This window comes from Schistocerca gregaria, chromosome X (genome assembly GCF_023897955.1).
Source record: "Schistocerca gregaria isolate iqSchGreg1 chromosome X, iqSchGreg1.2, whole genome shotgun sequence".
Taxonomy (NCBI): Eukaryota; Metazoa; Arthropoda; class Insecta; order Orthoptera; family Acrididae; genus Schistocerca; species Schistocerca gregaria.
Genome location: NC_064931.1, coordinates 546,042,526 through 546,070,492, shown reverse-complemented (window position 1 = coordinate 546,070,492; position 27,967 = coordinate 546,042,526). Strand labels below are relative to the sequence as shown.

The following is a 27,967-nucleotide window of genomic DNA, read 5'->3' as shown; positions in this document are numbered from 1 at the left end:
AACATCCACAACTGAGCATTACAGCAGAGGTTGAAAATACCACTTCAGTTGTAAGGTTCTTTTTATTTATTTAAGACACGACCGGTTTGAGCTCTTATATGTTCATCATCAAGTGTTATACAGAAAGTAAACAAGAGACCAGAGCTAATAATATTTTTTACATGCAGTGGTACACATAAAAAAGCAAACAATTAAAAACGTGAACGCCACTCGTGGAAAAGGAAAAATTTTCGTGTTTTACAGTTTATACATAAATTTTATGTTGCTGGCTTCCAGTTAGTTTTACTACAGTTCTGTGCTGCATCTGTTCAATACATTCCTTCACCACTCATAATGTACTTGTAACACTTTTCACGTAACTTTCTATACAATGGTTTTCGCCGTTTTGAATGTAAATCACTAATTCAAATTGCCTCCACATTCTTCTTCCCATCAACAGATGGCAGTACTTTTGCCACTCTGCTTTACCAGTTCACTTCCCCCTTCATGTACCCTACTCTATGGTCTGTACTCAATGGTGGTACAACGCATCCTGTACTCGTCCACTACAGCGATTGGGGTCACAGCACAAAGTGTAAATGTCATATTTCTATACCCAGGCAGTCATCCGTAGTATTGTCTGGTGTCACTTTGCCATTAACGTAGGTTTTACTGCACCTAGCCTGACCACTGGTTTCTAAAATGTTATATGGAACTTCTTTTTCGCTTTCTTTATGTGTACTGATGCATGTAAAAACTATTATTATCTCCATTCTCTTGTTTATTTTAGTATAACACATGATGATGGGCATATAAAGGCCCGAAACCAGTCATGATTAAAATAAAAAGAACCTTACAACTGAAGCGATATTTCCAACCTCTACTAAATAATTTAGGAGTAACAAGTCACTGTTTAGCATATGTACTGAGTCGATAGGAACACAGTTGATGAGGTAATATTTCTACTATTTGGTGAGTAGTTATCTTTGGTCCTACATGATGCTTTTTCCTTAGGCATACTACAGCAAACTTACCACATCCTTCAACAAAAATGGTGCCAATAAAAAAATTATAAATATTGCTCTGTTTCACAACTTCCACCACTCTCTTTCGAACTTTGGAGTATGCTCTGAAGTATAATTGAGCATTTCTGAACAAATAAGAGGTTGAGACACCACAATTTAGATCCCAGATGTGGTTTCTCACTGTACAAACTACGTGATAAAATATTTAAATAAAAAAACATCAACAAACATCACTTCTCTGCTACTGCATACATTTTATTGTTTGAATCATATCACTTTTGAGTTCACTGAAAATTTATGGCACTCATAGCAAAACTTATTACTATTTTACATTACGTTCAGTTAATAAGAATCAAAGAGTCTTGGATAAACAGTCATCTGTTTCTGGGTGACAACAAATAATGACCACCACACCATAATGTTCAATACTGATTCAACTCCTTGATATTTATAGAAGGGCACTCTCATATTTTCCTCTTAATGTAGAAACAGTTCTTTTAGGTGATTCCAGTGGTGGTTTCCCATTGCCTTCCACTGATGATGATGATGAAATGATAATGAGGACAGCGCAACACCCAGCCCCTGAGCGGAGAAAATCTCTAACCCAGCCGGGATTCGAACCTGGGCCCCTTGGCGTGGCAGACTGCCACGCTGACCACTCAGCTATCACGGCGGACGCAACAGCGACAGAAACAGTAAATATAGTTTAAAAAATAAAAAATGAAACTAAAAAAGAAAGAAAGAAAGTTACAAACCTAAAGTAATCATCAATACACTGGTTGCTTTAACATCACAGTGCTCTATTGGGCACACTCCTATTAGAGGCAGTATGCTGTCACTTCCTTTGAATATCAGAAACAGCTCTCTCAGCCAATTACAGGTGCCCCTTACTTTTATACCAAACAAAAACACAGAGTACCTATATATTTCTCATACAAACAAAACACTGCCAGCTTCACTGTCTCTGAAGTACAAACATATGCAACAGGAATAGATAACTGGTCTCAACAGCCCAAGCCTAGTAAATCTGAGCTTCCTAAATTTAAATCCAGTCCCAAAGTGCTGATCATTTGGCACAAGTCAGGGCCTAGGTGAGCTATGAACACAAACATCATCCATCAGAGACAGAGAGACAGAGAGACAGAGAGAAAGAAAGAAAGAAAGAAAGAGATAGAGAGAGAGAGAGAGAGAGAGAGAGAGAGAGAGAGAGAGAGGAGGAGGAAGATGTTTGTGTATAGAACTGGTCATGTAATGTGCAAACCACTATGAAGTGTCAGCCACAGAGTTGGAGGCTATTCTGTTTCATGTTAACTGTTTCCATTTTCACATACCTCTCAGTCATAGGAAGCATACAGAACAGATTTACTGTGGAATATAGTTGTAGAAAAATGTCAGAGTTACGAGAATGGGGAAACAATTAATGTCACAAAATACCACACAATGTGCCATGTTCAGCAGCAGTTCTGTAGTTCACTCATTCAACATCAATATTAAACAGCAGTTTTACATCTTTACAATTTTATAATTTTTGGCTACTGCATACAATTGTATTATTTCCTGTGTATGACCACTAAACTGCTGAAAGAAGTTAGAGTTAGCTATTATATTTTCTTGCTGAAAATAAATATTAGGAACTGTTGCTTTTGAATTTCTGTAATATTTTAACCGTTGAACTTGCTTATAAAATTATACATACCTGTATACTAAGTGGATGGACAAAGAAAATATTATGTCCTAAAATACTAATCATAAAGGCATCAATAGGTCTTTTAATCAAGCAGAAAAATGATTAAGTTTCCGGCAAATAGAAAAGTTCTATACACTGTTGCAGTTTCCAAATCTGTACTACTATATATAGAAAAATTGTTTAACATTGTTACCAAAAATCTCAAAAAGTTCAAATTTTAGATGATACTCTATTAACAATAACAATAAATGAGGCTCAGGGTCAGAGAGAGGAGGGGAAGCAGAAAAGGTCAGGGGAGGGTGGGGAGAAAGGAAATGAACTTAGAGGGGGAGGAGATGGGCAGGGAGAGGGTAGAGGAGGTGATGGACAGGAGGTGTTAGGGAGGGGGGGGGGGGGGGGAGAGGTTAGGGCATATATTCGATGCCCATACAGGTAAGCAAATATATACGTTCCACAAACTAGCAGCTGTAATTCAGTCACAAGGAAACTAAGCCACGTGGATGGGTCATGCAGATAAAACACTTGCCCTTCTGCTTTAAGATAAGACTGAGACTTACTACTACTAATTTATCAATGTACCTAATGATGACTATATAGCAATTTTATGCAGAAGAGTAATCATTGAACATGTGTTAAGTTGCAAAATAGTGCTCTGCAACCAGTGGCTAAAGAAGGTTCAAACAAGAACATATGATCATAAGAAATATGCTGAGTCACTATGTGAACATACAGATAGCTGGAAAACACTTCCACCACTTACGGTAACTGCATAAAATTTGAAGGGTCAAGAAAGTACAGGGCACACACGCTATGAGTACAGCCATAGACCCAAGATTCACTGCCTCTTCATACAGGTGATGTAAAACATTGTCCGGAAGAAGGTGAAAAAAGCTGAGCCCAAGGGAAAATAATGGCACTCAGCTTTCACATAGGACAATGAGTGTTTTTGTTGAATCCATATACAAAGAGCAAATCAAATTTATGAGGAAGAACAATGCACTATATGAGATAACAAGGAAAACATCTGCAATCAACATGAAATAGCAACTACACAGGAGAACTCCATACAGAATAAATATGATGCTTTAAATGAGTTCCTCAAATGCTGGGGCTCCTGCCCTTCATACAGACATGGAAACTACTAAGAAGAAATCAACTACACAAACAATGTGCTGAACAAGTGCAGCCCTCCCTTTCACAGCCTATTATGCTATTAACTAAAAAAAGACAGGACCTTTGTAATTACAGTCATCCACCTATCTCTCCCCCCCCCCTCTCCCCCTCCCTCCCTTTCAATTATCCTAACCAATCCTCCACACTACAACCTTCACACCTATAAATCTTTTACATAAATTCTACTTGCAGTCCCCTTCTAAATAACTAGCTAGTCCAGCTACCTGTCGCAGGTGCTTCGATAGCTCAGTATCAATACTATACATTTGTGCATTGACCAGTTGTAAATACTTCTGTTTTGTTTATCTTCTTTCTGCAAAACAGAAAGAAAATTCAGGGTAGTGAGTGCTCAAAACTTTAAATTTGTTGTACCTGACATGGAAGTACACCCAAAATGGTTACAACTGAATAAAAACTATGTAAAATATGGATACGTGTCTGTCCTACGTCCTATCAAGGTCATCTATCTGTAAAATTTTGCTTTTTGGTGCAATCAATGTTTGATATTAAACAAATCTAGAGAATATAGAAGCACAGGTCCCTGTAAAAACAACACCATGTGACAACAATAATGTCCTTCTGAGTCGTAAAAGTCACAAATGACGTACTACTAGGCCAAGAAACTAATTGTTTGCTTGGAAAAATATATATCAACACACACAGTAATCACAGAGACATCTTACCCAAAACAGGAGCTGCATTAGTTCAACAGCACAAGTCATAGTGATCACACTGTAAATTATGAAACAGGAATACCAATGAATCAACAAGACATCCTGTGAAGAGTTTTTAATATTCAGTTCTCTGAGGTGGCAGTATCTTTAATGTAATATCTTTTTTGGAAAACATTCTTCTATCAAACTGTAGTCTTTATGTCCCGAGTAAGAATCGTAAAGCTACAACTTCAGCATGTTCAGCGGTGACAAAATGTAAAAAGCTTTCATGTGCTCTTACATTTGCCCACTTTTACTAACGTCAACGCGGATTTTCTGTGGACAAATCATCATTGATTCTTTTGCAACCTGCATGCTTCCCACTATGAAGAAGACAACAGTTTGTTAAAAACAGAGGGATAGCATCAATATTCCACAGACATCATTATGTTTTCGTCTTTAACGAACATGTTACAATATGCCACGTTTCTGCTATCTGCATAACAATACAGCCTTCCTCAGTCTCTGTACAAGCCATGATCATAGTGATATGGCTGGACAAAAGGTTATACTCTTTTCGGAAGGCACTGATGACATACAGAGATGATTTCAAATGTTCTGAGTAACTACTCTAGCAACTTTCAAAGCCCTCGCTTGAATGCACCAATAGTGATCTACTGATCCACTGTCTCTAGCTCGTGCTCTTACAGCCTCCAATTATGTTTTATTTCCCTTCAAGTAGCCCGAGACACACAATTTAAAACTGTCTTGCAGTTGGATTTCAAAGGAATGCAGCTGTTGTCGTTCTTTAGTTTCTATTAAAAACTGTAACTGTGGTTATAATAATCCTCATAAAAATTTTCTAATGTTTGGTCTTGAGTACTCTGTGAGTGATATTTTTGGAGTTGAATGTGTGTATTTTCTTTGGCTTATAGTTCCTTTAATTGCTGATACGAAATTTCAGAACTGTTGGAACTCTTATACCCACATGCTGTTTCATTTCTGTTCTTAGACTGTTACTATTTCTCTCCAATATGTCAGTACGTATTTCTTTTCAGTGTCCATAGCACTTTTACATTATGATATTTTGTGTAATGTGTGCAAATGGCCCATCCTCCACTCCAAATAATTCTTCATTAGCAGGCCTGTAAATTCAATGCATCATTTTGAGCAGCAGCTTAATGACATTCCAAGGATTAATTGGAGTCCATATACTAATGTGTGCTGTTGGTACTTGCACTTCACTACCAAACAGCAGCAGTTCCACTCATACCGTTTGTACTACAACAACACAGCTAGGCTAGTACAATGCTTGCAGAAATAAATTATTAGTTTTACACATGAATGGCATCAATCAATTCAAAGAGGCACTATGTTATATTTTATGTGCATTTCCTTTCTGCTTTAGCTGTTCCAGCTGGGTACCTCCCTTGTGAGATTTGCTCTCGTATATATCAAAAGTAGAGCCAGAATAGTAAACAACACAACTATACTCCTTTTTTTTCAGTCATGGACCAGAGTATATGAAGCAGCCTGGAATATTGGTACATCATACCAGTCACCTCCGTGTTGCCCTACCATAAACTGTAGGCTCTGTGAGCACTGGATAAGAGGCCAGCTGCCCCAGGTGGAGTTAAAAACTACAAAATAATGTCATTGACAGTGGAATAAATAGGGCTGCTGACTTGAGGAGGAGAGATGCTAGGGAACACTTAATGAGTCAGTTTGTACATATCTAGCACGGAGTCATGAGTACTCTGTATGTGTTGTATAAGACTTGCAGTCCATTATAATTCTTTCTGAATTAATGCAGTATACAGGTATGATAATGGGTTATTTGATGGATTCCATCGCAAACATGAGATCCTTGCGTGAAGGGCTGCTGCTATTGTCATGCCAACAAATGCCTAGGCCCATCAATCTACAAATCCCACTAATCTCATATGACTAGACTAGGCTGACTAATCTGAATTACAAACTAAGTCTCACTTCAGTGCATAGTAAAGAGAATAAACATTGTGCAGTTTTTGGAAGGAAGACTGAGGAGCTTATCTGCAGTAATTGAAATTTTGCAATCATGCTGACAACAATCAATGATACACACTGCATTCAGTTTCATAATAACTATAATGTAAATAAAAGGGAAATATAAAAAAATCTCATGAAAAAATTTATTATATGAAAGATTGTTTGTCAATGCTGCATCACGGTTGAAATTAGGCAACTGTATGTCACATGCAATTTGAATTATGCTCTCTCTTGCTACTTGCACTGGCACAGATTCATTCATTATTTCAAAATCAGCATTTGAGTTACATTTACAGTTGCTGTTTAGCCTGGTGTCATTCTCACAATAATTTCAAATATCTTTCCAATACCATTCTTATGGTCAATGGGTATTTCCACCCAAATCTGTAAGAAGAGACCTCATTCTTATGTTTCATACAGTCTCTACAACCCTATGTGAATCAGCATAGCTTCTGTTCAGCCTCCTCTCCTGTGTTTACCACTCTATATCTGTTCTAGTTAGCCGATAGAGGGATGCTAAAAATTTCATTATAAATGGTAGCTTTTCTCATGACAAGCAATCAGTAGTAGGTGAACGAGCTTAACAGCTCCAAGATATTGTACATACATATTTGTTGCCAGTACAGCATCACTCAAAAGTTTATCAACAGACCATTGTCACACAAACCATGACAATGAATTCACTAACAATAACCTGAAATACTACTACTCTTTACAAAAACAGAACAATATCTTCGCTAACTCATTACAGAAATAAATATAAACAAACTTGTGTGATCCAATATATTTTGAGACATGCAATCTATACCAGTATTATAAATGTGAAAGTAACTCTGTTACATTTTAACGACTAACACACTGAACCAGTTTTGATGAAGTTTGAATAGAGATAGCTTGAACCCTGAGAAAGAACATGGGCTACTTTAGAAATTGTGTAGTAAAATACTTGCCGATTTGAAAAATATTATACAAATTATCATAAAATTATTACTCTTTGAAAAATCTATGTAGTCTTTGACTTTTGATCTTTACCGTACTTGTAATAATGCTTTTATTGGTCGCCTACCGAATCTGGCAATGCTTCACAATAGCTAAATACACTATGTGATCAAAAGTATCCAGACACCCCCAAAAACATATGTTTTTCATATTAGGTGCATTGTGCTCCCACCTACTGCCAGGTACTCCATATCAGCGACCTCAGTAGTCATTAGACATCATGAGAGAGCAGAATGGAGCGTTCCGCGGACACATGGATTTAACGTGGTAAGACGATTGGGTGTCACTTGTGTCATACGTCTGTGAGAGTTCCACACTCCTAAACATCCCTAGGTTCACTGTTTCCTATGTCACAGTGAAACATGAAGGGACATGTACAGCACAACAGCGTACAGGCTGACCTCACCTGTTGACTGACAGAGACCACCAATAGTTGTAGAGGGTTGTGACGTGTAATAGACAGACATCTATCCAGACTATAACACAATTCCAAACTGCATCAGAATCCGCTGCAAGTACTATGACAGGTGGGAGGAGAGAAAACTTGGATTTCATGGTCAAGCAGCTGCCACAGATCACACCGGTAAATGCCAAACCACACCTCGCTTGGAGTAAGGAGCGTAAACATTGGACAATTGAACAGTGGAAAAATGTTGTGGGGACTGACGAATCATGGTACACAATGTACCAGGGTGTGGGTATGGCGAACACCCAGTGAACATCATCTGCCAGCGTGTGTAGTGCTAGCAGTAAAATTCGGAGGCCCTAGTGTTTTCATGGAGGGGGCTTGCACCTCTTTTTGTTTTGCGTGGCACTATCACAGCACAGGCCTACATTGATGTTTTAAGCACCTTCTTGCTTCCCACTGTTGAAGAGCAATGCGGGGATGGTGACTGCATCTTTCAACACAATCGAGCACCTGTTCATAATGCACAGCCTGTGGCGGAGTGGTTACACAACAATAACATCCCTGTAATGAACTGGCCTGCACAGAGTGCTGACCTGAGTCCTATAGAACATGTTAGGGATGTTTTGGAATGCCGACTTCATGCCATGCCTCACCTACCGACATCAATACCTCTCCTCAGTGCAGCACTCATGAAGAATGGACTGCCATTCCCCAAGAAACCTTCCAGCACCTGAGTGAACATATGCCTACGAAAGTGGAAGCTGTCATCAAAACTAAGGGTGGGCCAACAACATATTGAATTCCAGCATTACCGACGCAGGGCACCACAAACTTGTAAGTCATTTTCAGCCAGGAGTCCGGATACTTTTGATCACATAGTGTATGTACAGGAATTGTATATACATCTTCTCTTCTCGACCCGCTCTCTGTCAATCCCCTCCACCCCCTCTCTTTGTCCATCTCTTCTTCTTCTCCCTCTCTTTCTACTTCTCCCTCTCCTCCCCATTCTCATTGTCCATCACCTCCTCCCCTGCCCCAATCTCCCTCCACCTCCTCCCCAACCCTGTCTCCGTCCATCTCCTTCTTTCCCCTTTCTCTGGCCATTTTCTCCCCTCTCCTCCTCTGTCCATCTCTTTCACTCCTTCTCTCAACTTGAGCTTTGTTTATGGTTACCGCAAATGAAAACTCGATCGAGAAATGAGGTCACTTAAAATGAATGGGTAAACTGGTTGGTATCATTAATATAAGGGGTATAGGAGAGACGTCTCCAGCTGCAGGATGTATGGGGATAGTAGCTCCAGTGACAGTATTTCTCATAGCTTTAATCTGTGAACTGGTAAGATTGCAAAATTTTGGACAATTCAGATTCCACAGTATTATACCAACCATAAGTCGATAAGCTGTAAACACAACATTCCTCTTTCCTCTTAAAACTTACCACTATGAAGAAACCAAAAGAGCACACTACTGGGCATACAATTTTTGTTTAAATTATATATGTGGAGGAAGAATATATTTGGAGGAAGAATATATGTGGAGGAAGAATATATCTAATGGTTTAAATGCCCCAATATCTAAGTTAAAACTGACTGCAAGAAAGAAAACAAAACCCCACAATTTCACAGCACAGCATTTTCTTTCTCGCAGTCGGTTTTAACAGAAAATCTGTATGCTCTTGTTTTAAAAAAAAATATGTAGACTATGTCCATATGAATGTTAGTAGAGTACTGCATAACAATCTGAAGTAAAATGATCAAGAACTTTTCAAGATTTTTGCTAACAGTGTTTCGCCTTTCTGTATTAAGTACATATGAGGGCTATTGCACAAGTCATGGCAGCTGTTTTTTGTCTTGAAAATTGTAACAAATTAAAAAATTCTGAAATATGCAGAAAGTTAGTTCATATGTAAACATTACATGCAGGGGGATGGATGAACAAACACTGCCATAAAAATACAGCACAAGAGGAAAGACGAAAAAAGTTTGGCGTTGCAAATGTGTTTTACTGTCAACTGCAATTGTACACAAGAGTACATTACAAACTATGCACATTTCATGGTATCAGGAGTCTCCACAAGATTCCACAGTAATGTGACATGATGTTACATGGCAGTCGTTTCCAGTAGGACGAAGTGTGAAGAGAGATCACATTGTGAGCTGGATAGTCATTCCGGATGGATGTTACCCGATTTGAACAGCACTCTTATGTAAAAACTGCAGTTCAACGAGGAAGAAATGCATGACAATGCTACAAGGAGCTTATGTAGGAGCAGGAAATGCTATTTTACCTTACCGAACAGTTGCTTGGTGGATAGATGCATTCTGGCATGGCAGATCTGCAGCAGCCAACATGCACCGATCCAGGCCACCTGTCAGTGTGCGTACGGACTGTGCTTGTACCCAGATAACCCAATGCTTGGAGAACAACAGAAGATGGACGCTGCAGGAATTACAGTGCCATACCGGTATTGAGAAAACAACAATCTACAGGATTTTAGGCAATGAGCTACACATGTGTAAAGTTGCTGCAAAGTGGGTGCCTCATGCACTAAGTGAAGTGGGAAAGTGGACACATTAGGAAATTTGTCATGTGCATCTAGCATGTTACGAGGAGTGAGACAAAATGCTTGTGAGAATCATCGCCATAGATGAATTTTGGGCCATGGCCTGTGCACCAGAACTGAAATGCCAGGCCACAGAATGGCATCATCCAGGTTCACCACGCAGTCAGAAATTTCGTCGCAATCCTTCTCCCATCCAGTCAATGGTCATCATAGCCTACGGTATTAGAGGAGTGATTTCACGCCATGTCATCCCACATGGACAAACTGTTAATGCACACTACTACTGTTGCACTTTCCTGCAACAACACCTGCAACAGGCTATTCAGGAGTAATGTCCTGAATGTGTACATGATGCATTAATACTTCAGGAGAATGCAAGATGCCATGCAGCAGTGTGCATGCAGAATCTGCTTGTGAGAAGGGGATGGGAAGTACTGGAGCATCCACCACAGTCGCCATTATGTCAGCTTCTGATTATGAGCTCATACCAAAACTGAAAGAGCAAGCGCATGGGCTACACCTTCGAACATGTGAAGACATTGTCACAGCAATGCCACGTGAGATCCGATGATTCGCTAATGGTGAGACCATGGGTATTCCGCATCTTCCACAGCGACAGCAGTGTGTGATGGATTCGTCAGTAGACTATTTTGAGGGCCTCTAACATGTCATAGGTCCTTATTCCTACCCTGTGCTGTTGCAATTGACAGTAAAACACATGTGGCATAATACAGTTTGTTTCATCTTTTTTCTTGTACTGTATCTTCTTGGTGGTGTGTGTTCATCCATCTCCCTACATGTAATGTTTACATATGGACTAAAGTTCCATTTGCATATTTTTGAATTTTTTTAATTCGTAACCATTTGTGAGACAAAAAATAGTTGCCATGACTTTTGCAATAAACACCATATTTATATATTACATATATTTAAAAATATACAGCCAGTCTCTATTTGAATGTTTATTAGAACATGGTGTAAAAATCAGAATTAAACTGGACAAGAACTTTTCGAGATTTTTGCTAACAATGTTTTCCCTTTATATACTACATAAACACTTACTTGCAATATACATTTAAACAAATATGTAGCCTATGTCCGTACCAATGTTTACCTGGGTATCATGTACAGATTGATGTAAATCAGTCAAAAACTATTAGAGATTTCTAGTAACAAAGTTTAACAATGAATTATTTTGGTATAGTTGTATAGGAACGTTTTGAGATTTTTGCTAACTACATTTCCCCTTATAGAATATACATTTATGTACCATATATATTAAAAATTATGTAGCCTATGTCTCTCTGAATGTATATTAGTAAATCGATCAAGAACTTTTGGAGAATTTTTCAAACAATGGTTCTCTTACACACACACACACACACACACACACACACACACACACACACACACACACACACAAGGGAAGCACAAAAGAAACTGGTATAGACATGCGTATTCCGATACAGAGATGTGTAAACAGGCAGAATACGGCACTGCAGTCGGCAACGCCTATATAAGACAACAAGTGTGTGGCACAGTTATTAGACTGGTTACTGCTGCTACAATGGCAGATTATCAAGCTTTAAGTGAGTTTGAACTTGGTGTTATAGTTGGTGCATGAGCATCTCCAAGGTAGGGATGAAGTGGGGATTTTCCCATACCACCATTTCACGAGTGTACTGTGAATATCAGGAATCAAATACAACATCAAATCTCAGACATCGCTGCAGCAGGAAAAAGATCCTGCAAGAATGGGACCAACTATGACTGAAGAGAATCATTCAACGTGAAGAAACAACTTGGATATGGGCTTTCAGAGCTGAAGGCCCACTCGTATACCTTTAATGACTGCACGACACAAAGCTTTATGCCTCACCTGGGCCTGTCAACACCAACATTGGACTGTTGATGACTAGAAACATGTTGCCTGGTCAGACGAGTCTCATTTCAAATTATATCGAATGGATGGACATGTAAGGGTATGGAGACAACCTCATGAATCCATGCACCCTACAAGTCAGCAGGGGACTGTTCAAGCTGCTGGAGGCTCTGTAATGGTGTGTGGCATGTGCAGTTGGAGTGATATGGGACACCTGATATGTCTAGATATGACTCGAACAGGTGACACGTACATTAGCAACCTGTCTGATCACCTGCATTGATTCATTTCCTTTGTGCATTTTGACAGACTTCTGCAATTCCAGCAGGAGAATGAGACACCCCACATGTCCAATATTGATATAGAGTGGCTTCAGGAACACTGTTCTGAGTTTAAACATTTCCACTGGCCACAAAACTCCCCAGACATGAACATTATTGAGCAAATCTGGGATGCCTTGCAACATGCTGTTCATAAGAGATCTCCACCTCTGCATACTCTTACAAATTTATGGCAGCCCTCCAGAATTTATGGTCTTAATTTCCTCCAGTACTAAATCAGACATTAGTCATGTCCACGCCATGTCGTGTTGCGGCACTTCTGCATGCTCGGTGGTTGGCCTATACAATATTAGGCAGCAATATCAGTTTCTTTGGCTCTTCAATATACACCAACAGCCTTACCGCAGTGGTGACACCGGCTCCCATCAGATCACCAAAGTTAAGTGCTATCGAGCTGGGTGACCATCTAGTGTGCTGAGTGCTGTTGGCTAGCGGAGTGCATTCAGCCCTTGTGAAGCAAACAGAGGAGCTACTTGATTGAGAAGAAAACTGACATACTGCCAGGAGAGCAGTGTGCTGACCACATGTTCCTCCATGTCTGCATCCAGTGCCACCTTTAGGCTGGGGATGACACAGCAGCCTGTCGGTACCGTTGGGCCTTAATGGCCTGTTCGGGTGGAATTATAGTAATTCGCACGTTTATGACAGTATTGTGCAAAAATGTGAAGCAATTTGGTGAAGAACTTTTCGAGATTTTTGTTAACAATCTTTCATACTTATATAGTGCACATGTACTTATATACTGTATTCATTTAAAAATTGTGTGGCCCACGTCCATCTGAACATTTATTAGAGTTTTGTGTACTAATCTGAATTAAATCGGTCACGAACTTTTCAAGATTTTGAGTAACAATGTTAAACTACAATGTATCTTTACATGGTACTATAGATATGTGCTAAGTGATATGATTAAAAACAATGAATAGAATGCTTATACACTCTTCAATGTGTTTAATCCTTACTTCCACACCACTTGTTGCATAATGTACACATTGAGTAAAAAGTATAGTTACTTCAATAACATGATACATACATTTGCGTTCCTGCCCATGGCCCTTTGTATGCAATGATTGACAGCAACACTGCCCATATGGTGCATTGGGACAGCTTGGGAGGGGGGATAGCAGGGCGCACATCATGAACCATGCTTATCTGAACAGGCAGACACATGAGGGCAACTGATGTTATTGCATGAACAGTACCTTTCTTTGTCACCCACTCATCATAACAAAACTACTGACATGCGAGTGCAGCTGCAGGTAATGCCTAGTTAATTATAACACTGTGTTTATGCTGACGTTCTTGAGTTGGCAATAGTGGTAAATCCCTTTCCAGAGTCTTCAATAGATTAGAATTTAATGTTACACACTGGTCACTTTGTTCATGAACTGAGTTGTTCAAAAATGGCTCTGAGCACTATGAGACTTAACATCTGTGGTCATTAGTCCCCTAGAACTTAGAACTACTTAAACCTAACTAACCTAAGAACATCACTCACATCCATGCCCAAAGCAGGATTCGAACCTGTGACCATAGCAGTCGTGCGGTTCCGGACGGAGCGCCTAGAACCGCTGGACCACCGCGGCCGGCAACTATGTTGTACTATTGTTGTTAAATATACTCCAAAGCATCACTGCCAAGTATGTCACACATTCTACACATCTTATGTGATTGCACATCTTACAATGTGAAAGTACCTAAGTATTTATTTAGTGATATGAAGCACTTTTATAATTAAGCACTACTTACCATCTCTGTCCTAAACGACATTTCCCGCTCCAAAGAAGATAAATGCGAAAAATGCCTGTAATTTTCATGCATCGATGATACGTGGTAAATGTTGAAACCACCTGACAGAAGTGCTGAAACAGTATTTCATAAATTCTGTAACATGTGTCATTAATAGGCACAGCTACTGCTATGCAACATAAGCTTCCTATGACCACATTTTTCTGAAACAATTTTACTTTAGTGTGGAAAATATAGCACAATTTGCAGTAGTTTGTATGTCATCTAAACATTTAGGTTCCCTGTAAGTTTTAATGTGCCTATCATGTCAATAAAAAAAGTAGTCAACACCTCTAATTCACTGTTGTAGTGTTGGACAAACTTTCAAATATCACAAACAAAACTGAAATTAGCACACAACTACTCTAACAAATGTGTCCTCCCACTGAACTTAAAAGGAAAACATTATGATATGACAAGAAGTCAGATGAGTGCAACAAGAATGTTAACTTGACATTCAGTTTATCTGGATATCTGGAAGCTAAGGTAATTAATAAACCAGGTGACAAAGTTGTGGATATTTGTACAAACTCAGGTAAAGAAACACGTTGCCACAACCCAACATGCTATAAACTCTACTGATGCTGACAACAAGTTCAGTATCCATTCACTTCTGATTGTTTTTGTAACTAGTGATCAAATTTGCTCAGAACATCATAAACATGTAACCACACTGAAGTCCAAATTCAAAACCAGTCATCAATGAAATACAACACTTAGTACAGAAAGCACATTTATCATTGGCAGTAACATACAGCTAGAATAGAAGTTAACTCCTGGATGGAGCGGGCAGTTATTTATATGAACACTAAATATTTCAGAATGAAGGTATCTAGGGTATATAAACATCAAATATTCCATAATGTACAACAATTGCAAACATAAGATTTTCAAGAACCTTGCAGAAATGATAAATACATAACAACAAATAGCTCTTGGTGGTCAGATTTGAATTAGCAACCTGCAGCACACCCAACAGTGGCACTAACCACACTAACACACTGTGTGCACCACATTTCGCAGCACTGCTCTCTCTCCTGAAGAAACAGCAAACCACTGTTTCAGAAGTTCTCGAGCCGGCTATAGCACTCTGGGTCTAGATCTTGTTAATGGTCCTCTGTATGGGGCGCTGGTGAATCTTCGTGTTCTGGTCATGTTGTTACATCCTCTTCACTATGATGAGCACTGAAAGTAGGCCCTCCCATCAAAGCTTTGCAAATGTTGAGGGGGGTCCTCACTTTCCTTGAACCTCCCATTATCGAACTGTATCTCTGGGATGTAGTAGGGCATCACACGGAGGAGGACGTGGACAATGTCTCTGCACGTTTGTCTTCTTGAGGAAAGGTGATAATCCTTGACTTCATATGTGACATTTGAAAAGTAATGAAGGATACGGTACAGCCCAAAGCAGGACTTTAGTAGCTTTTCTGATAGTCCTACTTTCTGCACAGGTGTAAAAATCCATTTCAAATCTCCCAGGCTGTATCCCACTGGCCAATGCTTGGTGTGATAGCACTCTTGGTCTTTACACTGGGCATCCAGGGTTCATATGCGATCCAGCTGCCTTGCTTCTTCAGTCCTGGTGATGAGGTGTTTAACACAGTCATCCTGATTATCATCTGGCTGAAATGGTAACAGTAAATCCATTGTTGTTTCGGCCTCACGGCCATGGAGCAGGAAGAGCAGTGTATTGCTTTGCTGTGTTGTATGCAAATGTCATGACATTTCTGTTCGACATCAACATATGTGTAGAGCATATCTGCCAACATCTTATTAAAACATTCTGAGGTCATTCGTCTGTGGATGGTAGGCAAGTGTAATCCTGTTTTATTTCATTTTATGGCTATGGAGTTTTGTTCCAGTCCAGAGAAAATGAGAGCAGTCACAGATTAACTCCTTGGCACATTTGAGATAGGAGAAGTTCTCTCGGAACATGCTCGTATTACCGGCAATTCACAAAGGTCTCCTGTATCAAGATACACTGCTTACAAGAACTATTGCAAGGAGAAGGCTAATTTTCCCGAAACCAGGTACGAGAAAGAGCTTCCCTTGCCCTTAAGGAGACACTAACAGCTTCTCCAATCATATGACTTTATGATGAGAGTGCTGAGACAGAACTTCACTCTGACATTAGCATCTATTGCAGATTCTGGAAGGTGTTGAAAATGTGATAGTTGATGTTTCCAAAGTACCCCTAAAAGTCTGAGATGAACTACTCTACAAGCAAGAAGGAGTGCCTTGCATTTGTTTGGGCTACAACTTCTGGCCATATTTATTTGACAAACCATTCGCTGTTGTCATGGACCACCAGTCTTTCTGCTGGCTAATTAACCTGAAGGATCTGTCAGGTCCACTGACAAAAAGGGGTACTGAGACTTAGGAGTATGACGTAGCAATGTTAAGTAAGAGTAGGTTTGGCATTACACACAAATCATAAAAGATATTGCCTCAGTTCTTTCACAGCCCAATAGACCTTTGTCCTTCATGCAGTATCCATAAAGCAGTAGTTTACTTTGAATTCTTGACTGAGATATACAAGAACAGACAAGAGTGCAGCCTATGCATCACATTTTGAGTCTTTGTTTCTCTTTAGGCACCCAAAGGTCTGAAAATGAGTCATGCTGTGGCATCTAAATATATGAGGAAATCAAAGCCATTTGCATAGAAGGGGTAACACACTGTAAATTGGTTAAAACATTAATGACCTTGAAGAACATGGCTCAATCAGTAAAGTGGCTCCAAAAGTGTAGAAAATGATTATTAACCTGTTTTCAGGTAACCCATTCTTAACATTGTGTCAAATGCAAGCAAAATTCATTTTTAAACAGCTTTCATTGCAAATTCGATGCATTGAGAGGTCTCTTCCATGTGGATACATGAGAAACTTGATTTCAAGTATGCCTCGGAGATGTCAAGTAATTATCTATACTGTGGGTGACTGGATGTATTATTTATTGTAATGGCATTTTTCTGTTCATTTATGATTTATGTACATGTTTTAGTTCGTTGCCACATACATTTTCCTGCTGATTAACCCGACCATGATCTTACTGGACAGTGTGTATGAAAGAAGCTGCAGAGGCAGATCCTGTGGCAAAAGACAGCAGCCTGTATGAAATCTACGTCATCACTGCATTAAATGAAATTGCTGCCAAACAGAGAGAAGATCCAGCACTCCTGAAAACCATAGAAGCCTTGAATAAGGAGGAACTGACCAAAGGAGCTCATTTACAGCCAGCTACCCAGAAATATTTCCACAATGCTCCAATATCTGGTCAGCTGGGATTAGTGAAGACTTTATACAGAATCAGATACAAAAATTGTTGGCCAGGGTTCTACCAATCCATTAGCCATTAAATAAGCCATTGTAAAGAATACCAATGATGTAAAAATGTGGCGAAATTACCACCACGGCAACTGCTACTGATCCCACCAGCAGCAGTGCCATTCCACTGAATTGGAATCAATCTCTTGGGGAGCTTCTTGAAGTCAACGAACAGGAAAAGGTTACTAATCTGCACTGACTACCCCACCTGCTGTGCAATCATTAAAGTTATACTGACTGTCAAAGCCCTGAAATTGCCATGTTCATTACAAAAGACATCATTTTGAAGCAAAGAGGATCCCCTGTGATGATCTGTGATTGTCGAAAAGTTTTTCAGTGAAGATTATTATCAGAGACAATTTCACATTGCAACATTACCCACAGGATGACACTTGCCTAGCATCCACAGACAAATGGCCTCATAGAATGTTTTAATAAGATGTTGGCAGACAAGCTCTACACATATGTTATGTCGAACAGAAAGAGAGAGAGAGAGAGAGAGAGAGAGAGAGAGAGAGAGAGAGAGAGAGAGAGAGAGAGAGAGAGAGAGGCATACAATACTGCCTGTCATGACATTTGCATACAACACAACAAAGCAACACACTGCTCTTCTTGCTCCATGGTCGCGAGGCCGAAACAACAATGGATTCACTGTTACCATTTCAGAAAGACGATAATCAGGATGATGTGTTAAACACCTCATCACCAGGACTGAAGAAGCAAGGCAGCTGGATCGCATATGAACCCTGGATGCCCAGTGTAAAGACCAAGAGTGCTATCACACCAAGCATCGGCCAGTGGAATACAGCCTAGGAGATTTGAAATGGATTTTTACACCTGTGCAGAAAGTAGGACTATCAGAAAAGCTACTAAAGTCCTGCTTTGGGCTGTACCGTATCCTTCATTACTTTTCAAATGTCACATATGAAGTCAAGGATTATCACCTTTCCTCAAGAAGACAAACGTGCAGAGACATTGTCCACGTCCTCCTCCGTGTGATGCCCTACTACATCCCAGAGATACAGTTCGATAATGGGAGGTTCAAGGAAAGTGAGGACCCCCCTCAACATTTGCAAAGCTTTGATGGGAGGGCCTACTTTCAGTGCTCATCATAGTGAAGAGGATGTAACAACATGACCAGAACATGAAGATTCACCAGCACCCCATACAGAGGACCATTAACAAGATCTAGACCCAGAGTGCTATAGCCGGCTCGAGAACTTCTGAAACAGTGGGTTGCTGTTTCTTCAGGAGAGAGAGCAGTGCTGCGAAATGTGGTGCACACAGTGTGTTAGTGTGGTTAGTGCCACTGTTGGGTGTGCTGCAGGTTGCTAGTTCCAATCTGACCACCAAGAGCTATTTGTTGTTATGTATTTATCATTTCTGCAAGGTTCTTGAAAATCTTATGTTTGCAATTGTTGTACATTATGGAATATTTGATGTTTGTATACCCTAAATACCTACATTCTGAAATATTTAGTGTTCATATAAATAACTGCCTCCTCCATCGAGGAGTTAAGTTCTATTCTAACTGTACATTAATGCTAATTGTTTTTGTAACTATTGATCAAATTTGCTCAGTCTGGGTTGCTGACTAGATGGATAAGAATATCCTCTAGAACAAAGTGGCAATTATATCAAAACGTTAGAAACAGTCAAAATCTAAATGTGGCAGCCCATTACAAACAGTATTGTAAAGTGCTTAAAAAAGTTATTAAGAAGGCAAATAAAGTATGTGGTATGCAGTTAGAATAGCTAAGTCTCAGGATAAAATTAAAACCATATGGTCAGTCGTAAAGGAAGTGGCTGGTCTGCAGAGACAGGTAGAGGATATAGAATCAGCGCATTGTGGGAATGTCCGTGTTACTGATAAGTCACATACTTGTACAGTATTTAATAATCACTTTCTGAATATAGCAGGTGAACTAAATAGAAACCTAGTTCCAACAGGGAATCATATAGCGCTCGTAGAAAAAAGTGTTCTGGGACTGTTACCTGAAATGCTCTTCCACGATACTGACAAGAGGGAGATTAAGTTAATAATTAAATCACTAAAGACCAAGAACTCTCATGGATATGACAGGGTATCTAGCAGAATACTGAAGTATTGTTCTATGTACGTTAGCCCAGTACTTAGCCATATCTGTAACTTTTCCTTTAGGATTGGTTGGTTTCCTGGCCAATTAAATAACTTGGTAGTGGAGCCACTTTATAAAAAGGGAGACAGGGATAATGTTGGCAATTATAGACCTATTTCTATGCCATCAGTGTTTGCTAAAGTTATCGAGAAGGTTGTATATACAAGGTTACTGAAGCATGTAAATTCACATAATTTGCTGTCAAATGTACAGTTTGGTTTTAGAAATGGTTTAACAACTGAAAATTCTATATTCTCTTTTCTCTTTGAGGTTTTAAACGGATTAAATAAAAGGTTGTGAACGCTAGGTGTTTTCTTTGATTTAACGAAGGCTTTTGACAGTGTTGACCACAAAATATTACTGCAGAAATTGGACCATTATGGAGTAAAGGGAGCAGCTTACAATTGGTTTACCTCTTACTTTGAGAACAGAAAGAAGAGAATTCTCCGATATTATTGAGAGTGGTAGTGATGTTCAGTCCCAATGGGGCACTGTTAAGTGGGACGTTCCCCAAGGGTCAGTGCTGGGCCCAAGGCTGTTTCTTATTTATACACTCCTGGAAATTGAAATAAGAACACCGTGAATTCATTGTCCCAGGAAGAGGAAACTTTATTGACACATTCCTGGGGTCAGATACATCACATGATCACACTGACAGAACCACAGGCACATAGACACAGGCAACAGAGCATGCACAATGTCGGCACTAGTAAAGTGTATATCCACCTTTCGCAGCAATGCAGGCTGCTATTCTCCCATGGAGACAATCATAGAGATGCTGGATGTAGTCCTGTGGAACGGCTTGCCATGCCATTTCCACCTGGAGCCTCAGTTGGACCAGTGTTCGTGCTGGACGTGCAGACCGCGTGAGACGACGTTTCATCCAGTCCCAAACATGCTCAATGGGGGACAGATCCGGAGATCTTGCTGGCCAGGGTAGTTGACTTACACCTTCTAGAGCACGTTGGGTGGCACGGGATACATGCGGACGTGCATTGTCCTGTTGGAACAGCAAGTTCCCTTGCTGCTCTAGGAATGGTAGAACGATGGGTTCGATGACGGTTTGGATGTACCGTGCACTATTCAGTGTCCCCTCGACGATCACCAGAGGTGCACGGCCAGTGTAGGAGATCGCTCCCCACACCATGATGCCGGGTGTTGGCCCTGTGTGCCTCGGTCGTATGAAGTCCTGATTGTGGCGCTCACCTGCACGGCGCCAAACACGCATATGACCATCATTGGCACCAAGGCAGAAGCGACTCTCATCGCTGAAGACGACACGTCTCCATTCGTCCCTCCATTCACGCCTGTCGCGACACCACTGGAGGCGGGCTGCACGATGTTGGGGCGTGAGCGGAAGACGGCCTAACGGTGTGCGGGACCGTAACCCAGCTTCATGGAGACGGTTGCGAATGGTCCTCGCCGATACCCCAGGAGCAACAGTGTCCCTAATTTGCTGGGAAGTGGCGGTGCGGTCCCCTACGGCACTGCGTAGGATCCTACGATCTTGGCGTGCATCCGTGCGTCGCTGCGGTCCGGTCCCAGGTCGACGGGCACGTGCACCTTCCGCCGACCACTGGCGACAACATTGATGTACTGTGGAGACCTCACGCCCCACGTGTTGAGCAATTCGGCGGTACGTCCACCCGGCCTCCCGCATGCCCACTATACGCCCTCGCTCAAAGTCCGTCAACTGCACATACGGTTCACGTCCACGCTGTCGCGGCATGCTACCAGTGTTAAAGACTGCGATGGAGCTCCGTATGCCACGGCAAACTGGCTGACACTGACGGCGGCGGTGCACAAATGCTGCGCAGCTAGCCCCATTCGACGGCCAACACTGCCGTTCCTGGTGTGTCCGCTGTGCCGTGCGTGTGATCATTGCTTGTACAGCCCTCTCGCAGTGTCCGGAGCTAGTATGGTGGGTCTGACACACCGGTGTCAATGTGTTCTTTTTTCCATTTCCAGGAGTGTATAAATGATATGCCTCCCAGTATTACAGGTGATTCAAAACTTTTTCTGTTTGCCACACCAGCTTGGTAGTGAAGGATCTTGTGTGTAATATTGAAACATTATCAAATAATGTAGTTCATGAAATAAGTTTGTGGCTTGTGGAAAATAATTTGATGCTAAATCACAGTAAGACACATCTTTTACAGTTTCTAACTCACAATTCAACAAGAACTGATATTTTGATCAGACAGAATGGGCATATTATAAGCGAGATGGAACAGTTCAAGTTCCTAGAGGTTCGGATAGATAGTAAGCTGTTGTGGAAAGCCCGTGTTCAGGATCTTGTTCAGAAACTAAATGCAGCTTTATTTACCATTAGATCAGTATCTGAAATAAGTGACAGTTCAACATGAAAAGTAGTCTACTTCACATATTTTCATACACTTATGTCATATGGTATTATTTTTTGGGGTAATTCTTCTGATTCAAAAAGGGTGTTTTTGGCTCAAAAACGGGCTGTTTGAGCTATATGTGGTGTAAGTTCGAGAACCTCTTGTCGATCCCTATTCCATAGTGTTGAGAATTCAGACATTGCCCTCATAGTATATATTTTCTTTAATTTCTTTGTTGTTAGCAATATTAGCTTATTCCCAAGAGTTAACAACTTTCACTCAGTTAATACTAGGCAGATATCAAATCTGCATGTGGAAAGCACTTCCTTGACTCTTGTGCAGAAAGCAGTGCACTATTATGCTGCATCCATTTTCAATAAGCTACCACAAGAACTCAAAAATCTTAGCAGTAGCCCAAACGCTTTTAAGTCTAATCTGAAGAGTTTCCTCATGGCTCACTACTCCTATTCTGTCAAGGAGCTCCTGGAAGAGCTGAAAAATTAAGCAAATTCCAGTGTTACATTGTTGATTTTCTTTATTTAAACTTACGAATTGTCGCCTGAATATGTTTCTTTTATTTCATTTCATCTGTTTCTACTATCGTGTTATAATTTCATGTATTGACTTGTTCCATGACCATGGAGACTTCTCCTTAATTTGGTCCCACGGAACAATAAATAAATAAAATAAATAAAGAAATGCAGCAGATGCCCCAAATTTTTTTTCTCTGGATTGGAACAAACTCCATTTCCATTCACCAGATGCCCCATTTTTTTTTATTTCTTCGGCAGAGAAGAGGCCCTTTTTCTAATTGAGGCTAGAGCCTGCAGTCTGAACACACTGCAGCACGATTATCAGGCAGCTTAGATGATCTTGGAATATCTTCTAAGAATGACTATGTCACCCAGACAGCAAAGATTCGTCAACCATTTAAGGTGTCAAAGCATGTTTCCCATCCTATGTTTGAAGGTGGTTAGAACCCTACAAGTACAAAATGTCATAGCTTTAAACTCTCACAAAAACCATCAGGAGTTATACAGGCAGCCTTTTCCCAGCTAGTCTAAATCTACCAGTAGCCTTTGTACAGGTCCATTGTTGGGAAGTATACTACAGGCCATTACAATTGCTACACCAAGAAGAAATGCACATGATAAATGGGTATTCATTGGACAAATCTATTATACTAGAACTTATATGTGATTACATTTTCACGCAATATGGGATCCTGAGAAATCAGTACCCAGAACAACCACCTCTGGCCGTTATAACAGCCTTGATATGCCTGGGCATTGAGTCAAACAGAGCTTGGATGGCGTGTACAGGTAAAGCTGCCCATGCAGCTTCAACACCAAACAACAATTCATCAAGAGTAGCGACTGGCGTATTGTGACTAGCCAGTTGCTCGGCCACCATTGACCAGACATTTTCAATTGGTGAGAGATCTGGAGAATGTGCTGGCCAGGGCCACGGGTCGTAACACATCTGAAATGTAACATCCTCTGTTCAAAGTGCCGTCAATGCGAACAAGACTTGACTGGGACGTGTAACCAATGGCACCCCATACCATCACGCCGGGTGATACGCCAGTATGGTGATGACAAATACACTCTTCCAATGTGCGTTCACAGCAATGTCGCCAAACACGGATGCGACTATCATGATGCTGTAAACAGAACCTGGATTCATCCGAAGAAATGACGTTTTGCCATTCGTGCACCCAGGTTCATCATTAAGTACACCATCGCAAGCCCTCCTGTCTGTGATGCACCATCAAGGGTACCACAGCCATGGTCTCCGAGCTGATAGTCCATGCTGCTGCAAACGTCGTCGAACTGTTCGTGCAGATGGTTGTTGTCTTGCAAATGTTCCCATCTGTTGACTCAGGGATCGAGACGTGGCTGCACGATCTGTTACAGCCATGCAGATAAAATGCCTGTCATCTTGACTGCTAGTGATACGAGGCCGTTGGGATCCAGCACAGCGTTTCGTATTACCCTCTTGAACCCACCGATTCCATATTCTGCTAACAGTCATTGGATCTCGACCAACGCGAGCACCAATGTCGTTATACGATAAACCACAATCGTGATATGCTACAATCCGATGTTTATAAAAGTTGGAAACAAGATGGTACGCATTTCTCCTCCTTACACAAGGCATCACAACAATGTTTCACCAGGCAATGTCGGTCAACTGCTGTTTGTGTGTGAGAAATCGGTTGGAAACTTTCCTCACGTAATCATGTTGTAGGTGTCGCCAACGTTGTGTGAATGCTCTGAAAAGCTAATCATTTGCATATCACAGCATCTTCTTCCTGCCGGTTAAATTTCGTGTCTGTACAATGCCATATTCGTGGTGTAGCAATTTTACTGGCCAGAAGTGTAGTTTGCTCTTTGCAAGCAGGCTAGTCTCTCATCAATGTGCAACAATGGATAGACATCATTAGTTGACGCAGAAATGCCATGTGCCATCCTTCTTCACAAGAACCACAGGAGAGAACCAAGGATGTTCTGCAAGTTCAATGATGCCACCTTGCAGCATCTTCTCCATTTCCTCCTGGATAGCCGTCGTTCAGATTGCAGCACATTATATGAGTGCTAGCAAACTCATGGATGATCCTCAATGTTGGTATGGTATTTTACCATGAGCTGCTTGGTCTATCTTTCTCCACTATGGATTTGAAAGGATCTAAAAATTGATACAAAATGGCTTTCAATTGCTGAGGTTGGTTCCTCAGTCAGGCCAGATTCTTTTGAAAGTTTGATAGTAGCTTCTTCCCCTGCACTTTCTGTAGTGGTAGTGAAGTATGATACTTCATCCGCGACATTAAGCTGCTGTTCCTGGACTGGTTTGGCTGCCCCTACACATACTGCTTTAGGGATGAGTCGTGGCTACTCTTGACAGTGATTTAAAGTTTTCCTTGAGCACCTGCTACACTTATTATCATTGCTGGTATGTAGATTTCTTTTGTGATTGTTTGTAACTTTATCAACAAAAGTTTCACAGTTTAAAACTGAACATCTTGACTGATGACTGGTACTCGTCTCGATGATGATGGTGGAATAATAATGTTTTCAATAGCAAACAAATGTCTCAGGATGGTGATAGATGTGTAAGTTTACTATGGAAATGCATTTTGTAAAGGCTTATTGCAGCTTACAGTTCTGCAAGTGCAGGATTTTGTGTCAGTATTTGCTGTCATTTGGGAACCAATATCATTCTTCAGAGTAGCCCACTTCAGGATTGCCCAAAATTCCATTATAAAGCTTAGGACTGGACGATCTACAATAAATACATCTCAGTATGTGGTATACAGGGCACAACCATGATATATATGGAAACCAAACTCTTGGATGGACAAGAATGGGATTGCATCCCAGCATTCATCCTCAATCATTTAGGGAATCTGCAGCAGCCCTAAATCTTAACATCTGGAAAAGTATGTGGGCAAAAATCCTCCCATATTTGGGTCCTGTGTTTAAACCACCATTTCATCTCACTAGGTGGAAGAAAGGTTTATCTAATATTCATTAGCAGCCACTGAAACACTATGCTTGTGTACAGTCTCAGAATTGGGCATTGTTAAGTCCCATAGTGCTTAGAGCCATTTGAACCCTTGGGCATTGCATCTACATGTCAAGCTGTGGGCAGCCAGTGGGAAGACAGTATGGGGGTAACCAATGATCAGCCACTAGCCAGATGACTTTCTCATATCACAAAATATGAAGTATTTGCCTTGGGTGGACAATTCTCACTTCACGGACTGCTTCGGCCACAGACTGACATTTCTGTTATTGATACATGGTAGTAGGGCTATATGTATGTTGAAATAGTTGTTAATGAATTCATCTGGATCTTGGTTGTGATGACTGACTGGTCTGTGGCATAGCTCAAACTCCACATAGCCTGGGTCTATGTTACATTGGAAGGTGATAGACTGACAGAGTTGGCAAAGCCAACGAATTTGAATAAAGAATCGAATGTTAATGTTAAGCCTTGATTTTGGTGAAGGCTGCCCTTTAAATCGCTTGCTATACAAATCAGCTGATCCACCACCATAACTTACACTTTGTTGACAACAGAGATTCCAAGGAAACAGCATGCACAGGCCTTTCAAAAATTAAGGTTTAACAGACAGTCAACAACAAGGTCAGTAAAAAGATAGTACAAACATGGATGGAACAAGGAAATGGAAGGATTATTGTCATATCCTTGATTAAAGAAATACCTCAACATGTGCCATAACTGGTTTAAGGAAACCTTATTCCTCCTGAATGACAGTTCTGCACTCCAACAACTACATAACCTTGTTCAGTCACTTGCTGCAGTGGAGTGAACTGGAGTAACCGGTAAGTTGAAAGAGACTTTAAAACAGCAGTCTTCTCAAGCTCGTGAATCACTCTTTTCATGATTTTTCTATCATCATGCAGGTCGAATTGCAGTTTTTTGTTTGTTTGTATCCCTATGTTTAACATCAATGTAGACAACAATCCTTACCCTTTTAACTTAAAGTGCTACATAAAACAAAAATTATGGCAGTTTACTCTACTATCTGGGTATTAAATAAGCTTATTTCTTTAGCCAGCTCTCAAGTGTTTCAACCTGTAGTATACCTTTCCATAACCTTGTAAATGGTTCTGCAAGTTTGATTACACTTAAGTTTTGCAAATCCTTCTGAAGTGCTATGATTTACAGAAATATTTTGCTAGCCACAGGATATGTTTTGTTCTATTATTTTCTGATACACACATTTTCCAAGACCAAGCCATCGCAGTACTTAATGTGGGCTTATATATGGAGACGTAGATTCCTACCATTCCCACAACCCAATCACATTTGAAGTAACTCAGTCTATTTTTAAACTTCATAGAACTTCATTTCAAACTGTAATTTAAACCTTTGCACTCTGTAATGCAAATATAGGTCATCTTTGTGCACTCTCATTTAAACTACACCACAGACAATTGCACGAGTCTCTCTGTGGAAACAATGAGGTCACCAACCAACAAGCAGGGTGTACATTAAAATGGTAGGCGTGCTTGCATTCAAATAAGCATTACAATACAAAACCTTTTATTGTGTGACTTTTTTTAAACTCATGATAGACTGTTTTAATCATCATTTCACTCTGTTTACAAATGAATGACTTATCATCAAAATCATTATCACCCTCATTTTCATTTAGTCATTCCTCTAAAAGCTCTTCCTCAGAAAAGGCTGTGGGTGAAGAGCTAGTCATTTTGTGCCTACTAACTTGAACGTAATAATTACAACCTTTCTCTCAACACAACTGCTACAGTTTGACACTGAGTTAATGCAGATTTTCCTAGGTGACAGTACTATGTAGCATTGATACCTAATACTGTCAGATTCAAGGATGGAGTATGTGAGGTATACAAAAAAATTGTGTCAAATGAGGTGTGGCATTAGAGTGGAAAACAAAATTTGCAATATTGAGCACCATTTGCCATTGGAGTGAAATAGCATAAAAGGCTGAAAGTGATCCTTCCCATTCCACCATTCATATACATAAAATGAGAAGTACACTTGTAAAAATCCTGTTTAACTAAACAATAATAAAATAAACTTTCATTGTACCATTTTGTTGCCATGTCCAAGCGTTACCCCACAG

General features: G+C 40.4%; 1 protein-coding gene across 1 annotated transcript in view; it reads right to left on the bottom strand.

Moving 5' to 3' along the window:
* Window positions 1–27,967, bottom strand: part of LOC126298788 (probable C-mannosyltransferase DPY19L1) — a 215,761-nt gene that overhangs the window by 183,545 nt on the left and 4,249 nt on the right. The window contains exon 2 of the mRNA XM_049990249.1: window positions 14,489–14,601. Coding sequence (XP_049846206.1) covers window positions 14,489–14,601 — 113 coding nt within the window. The remainder of the gene's footprint in view (window positions 1–14,488; window positions 14,602–27,967) is intronic.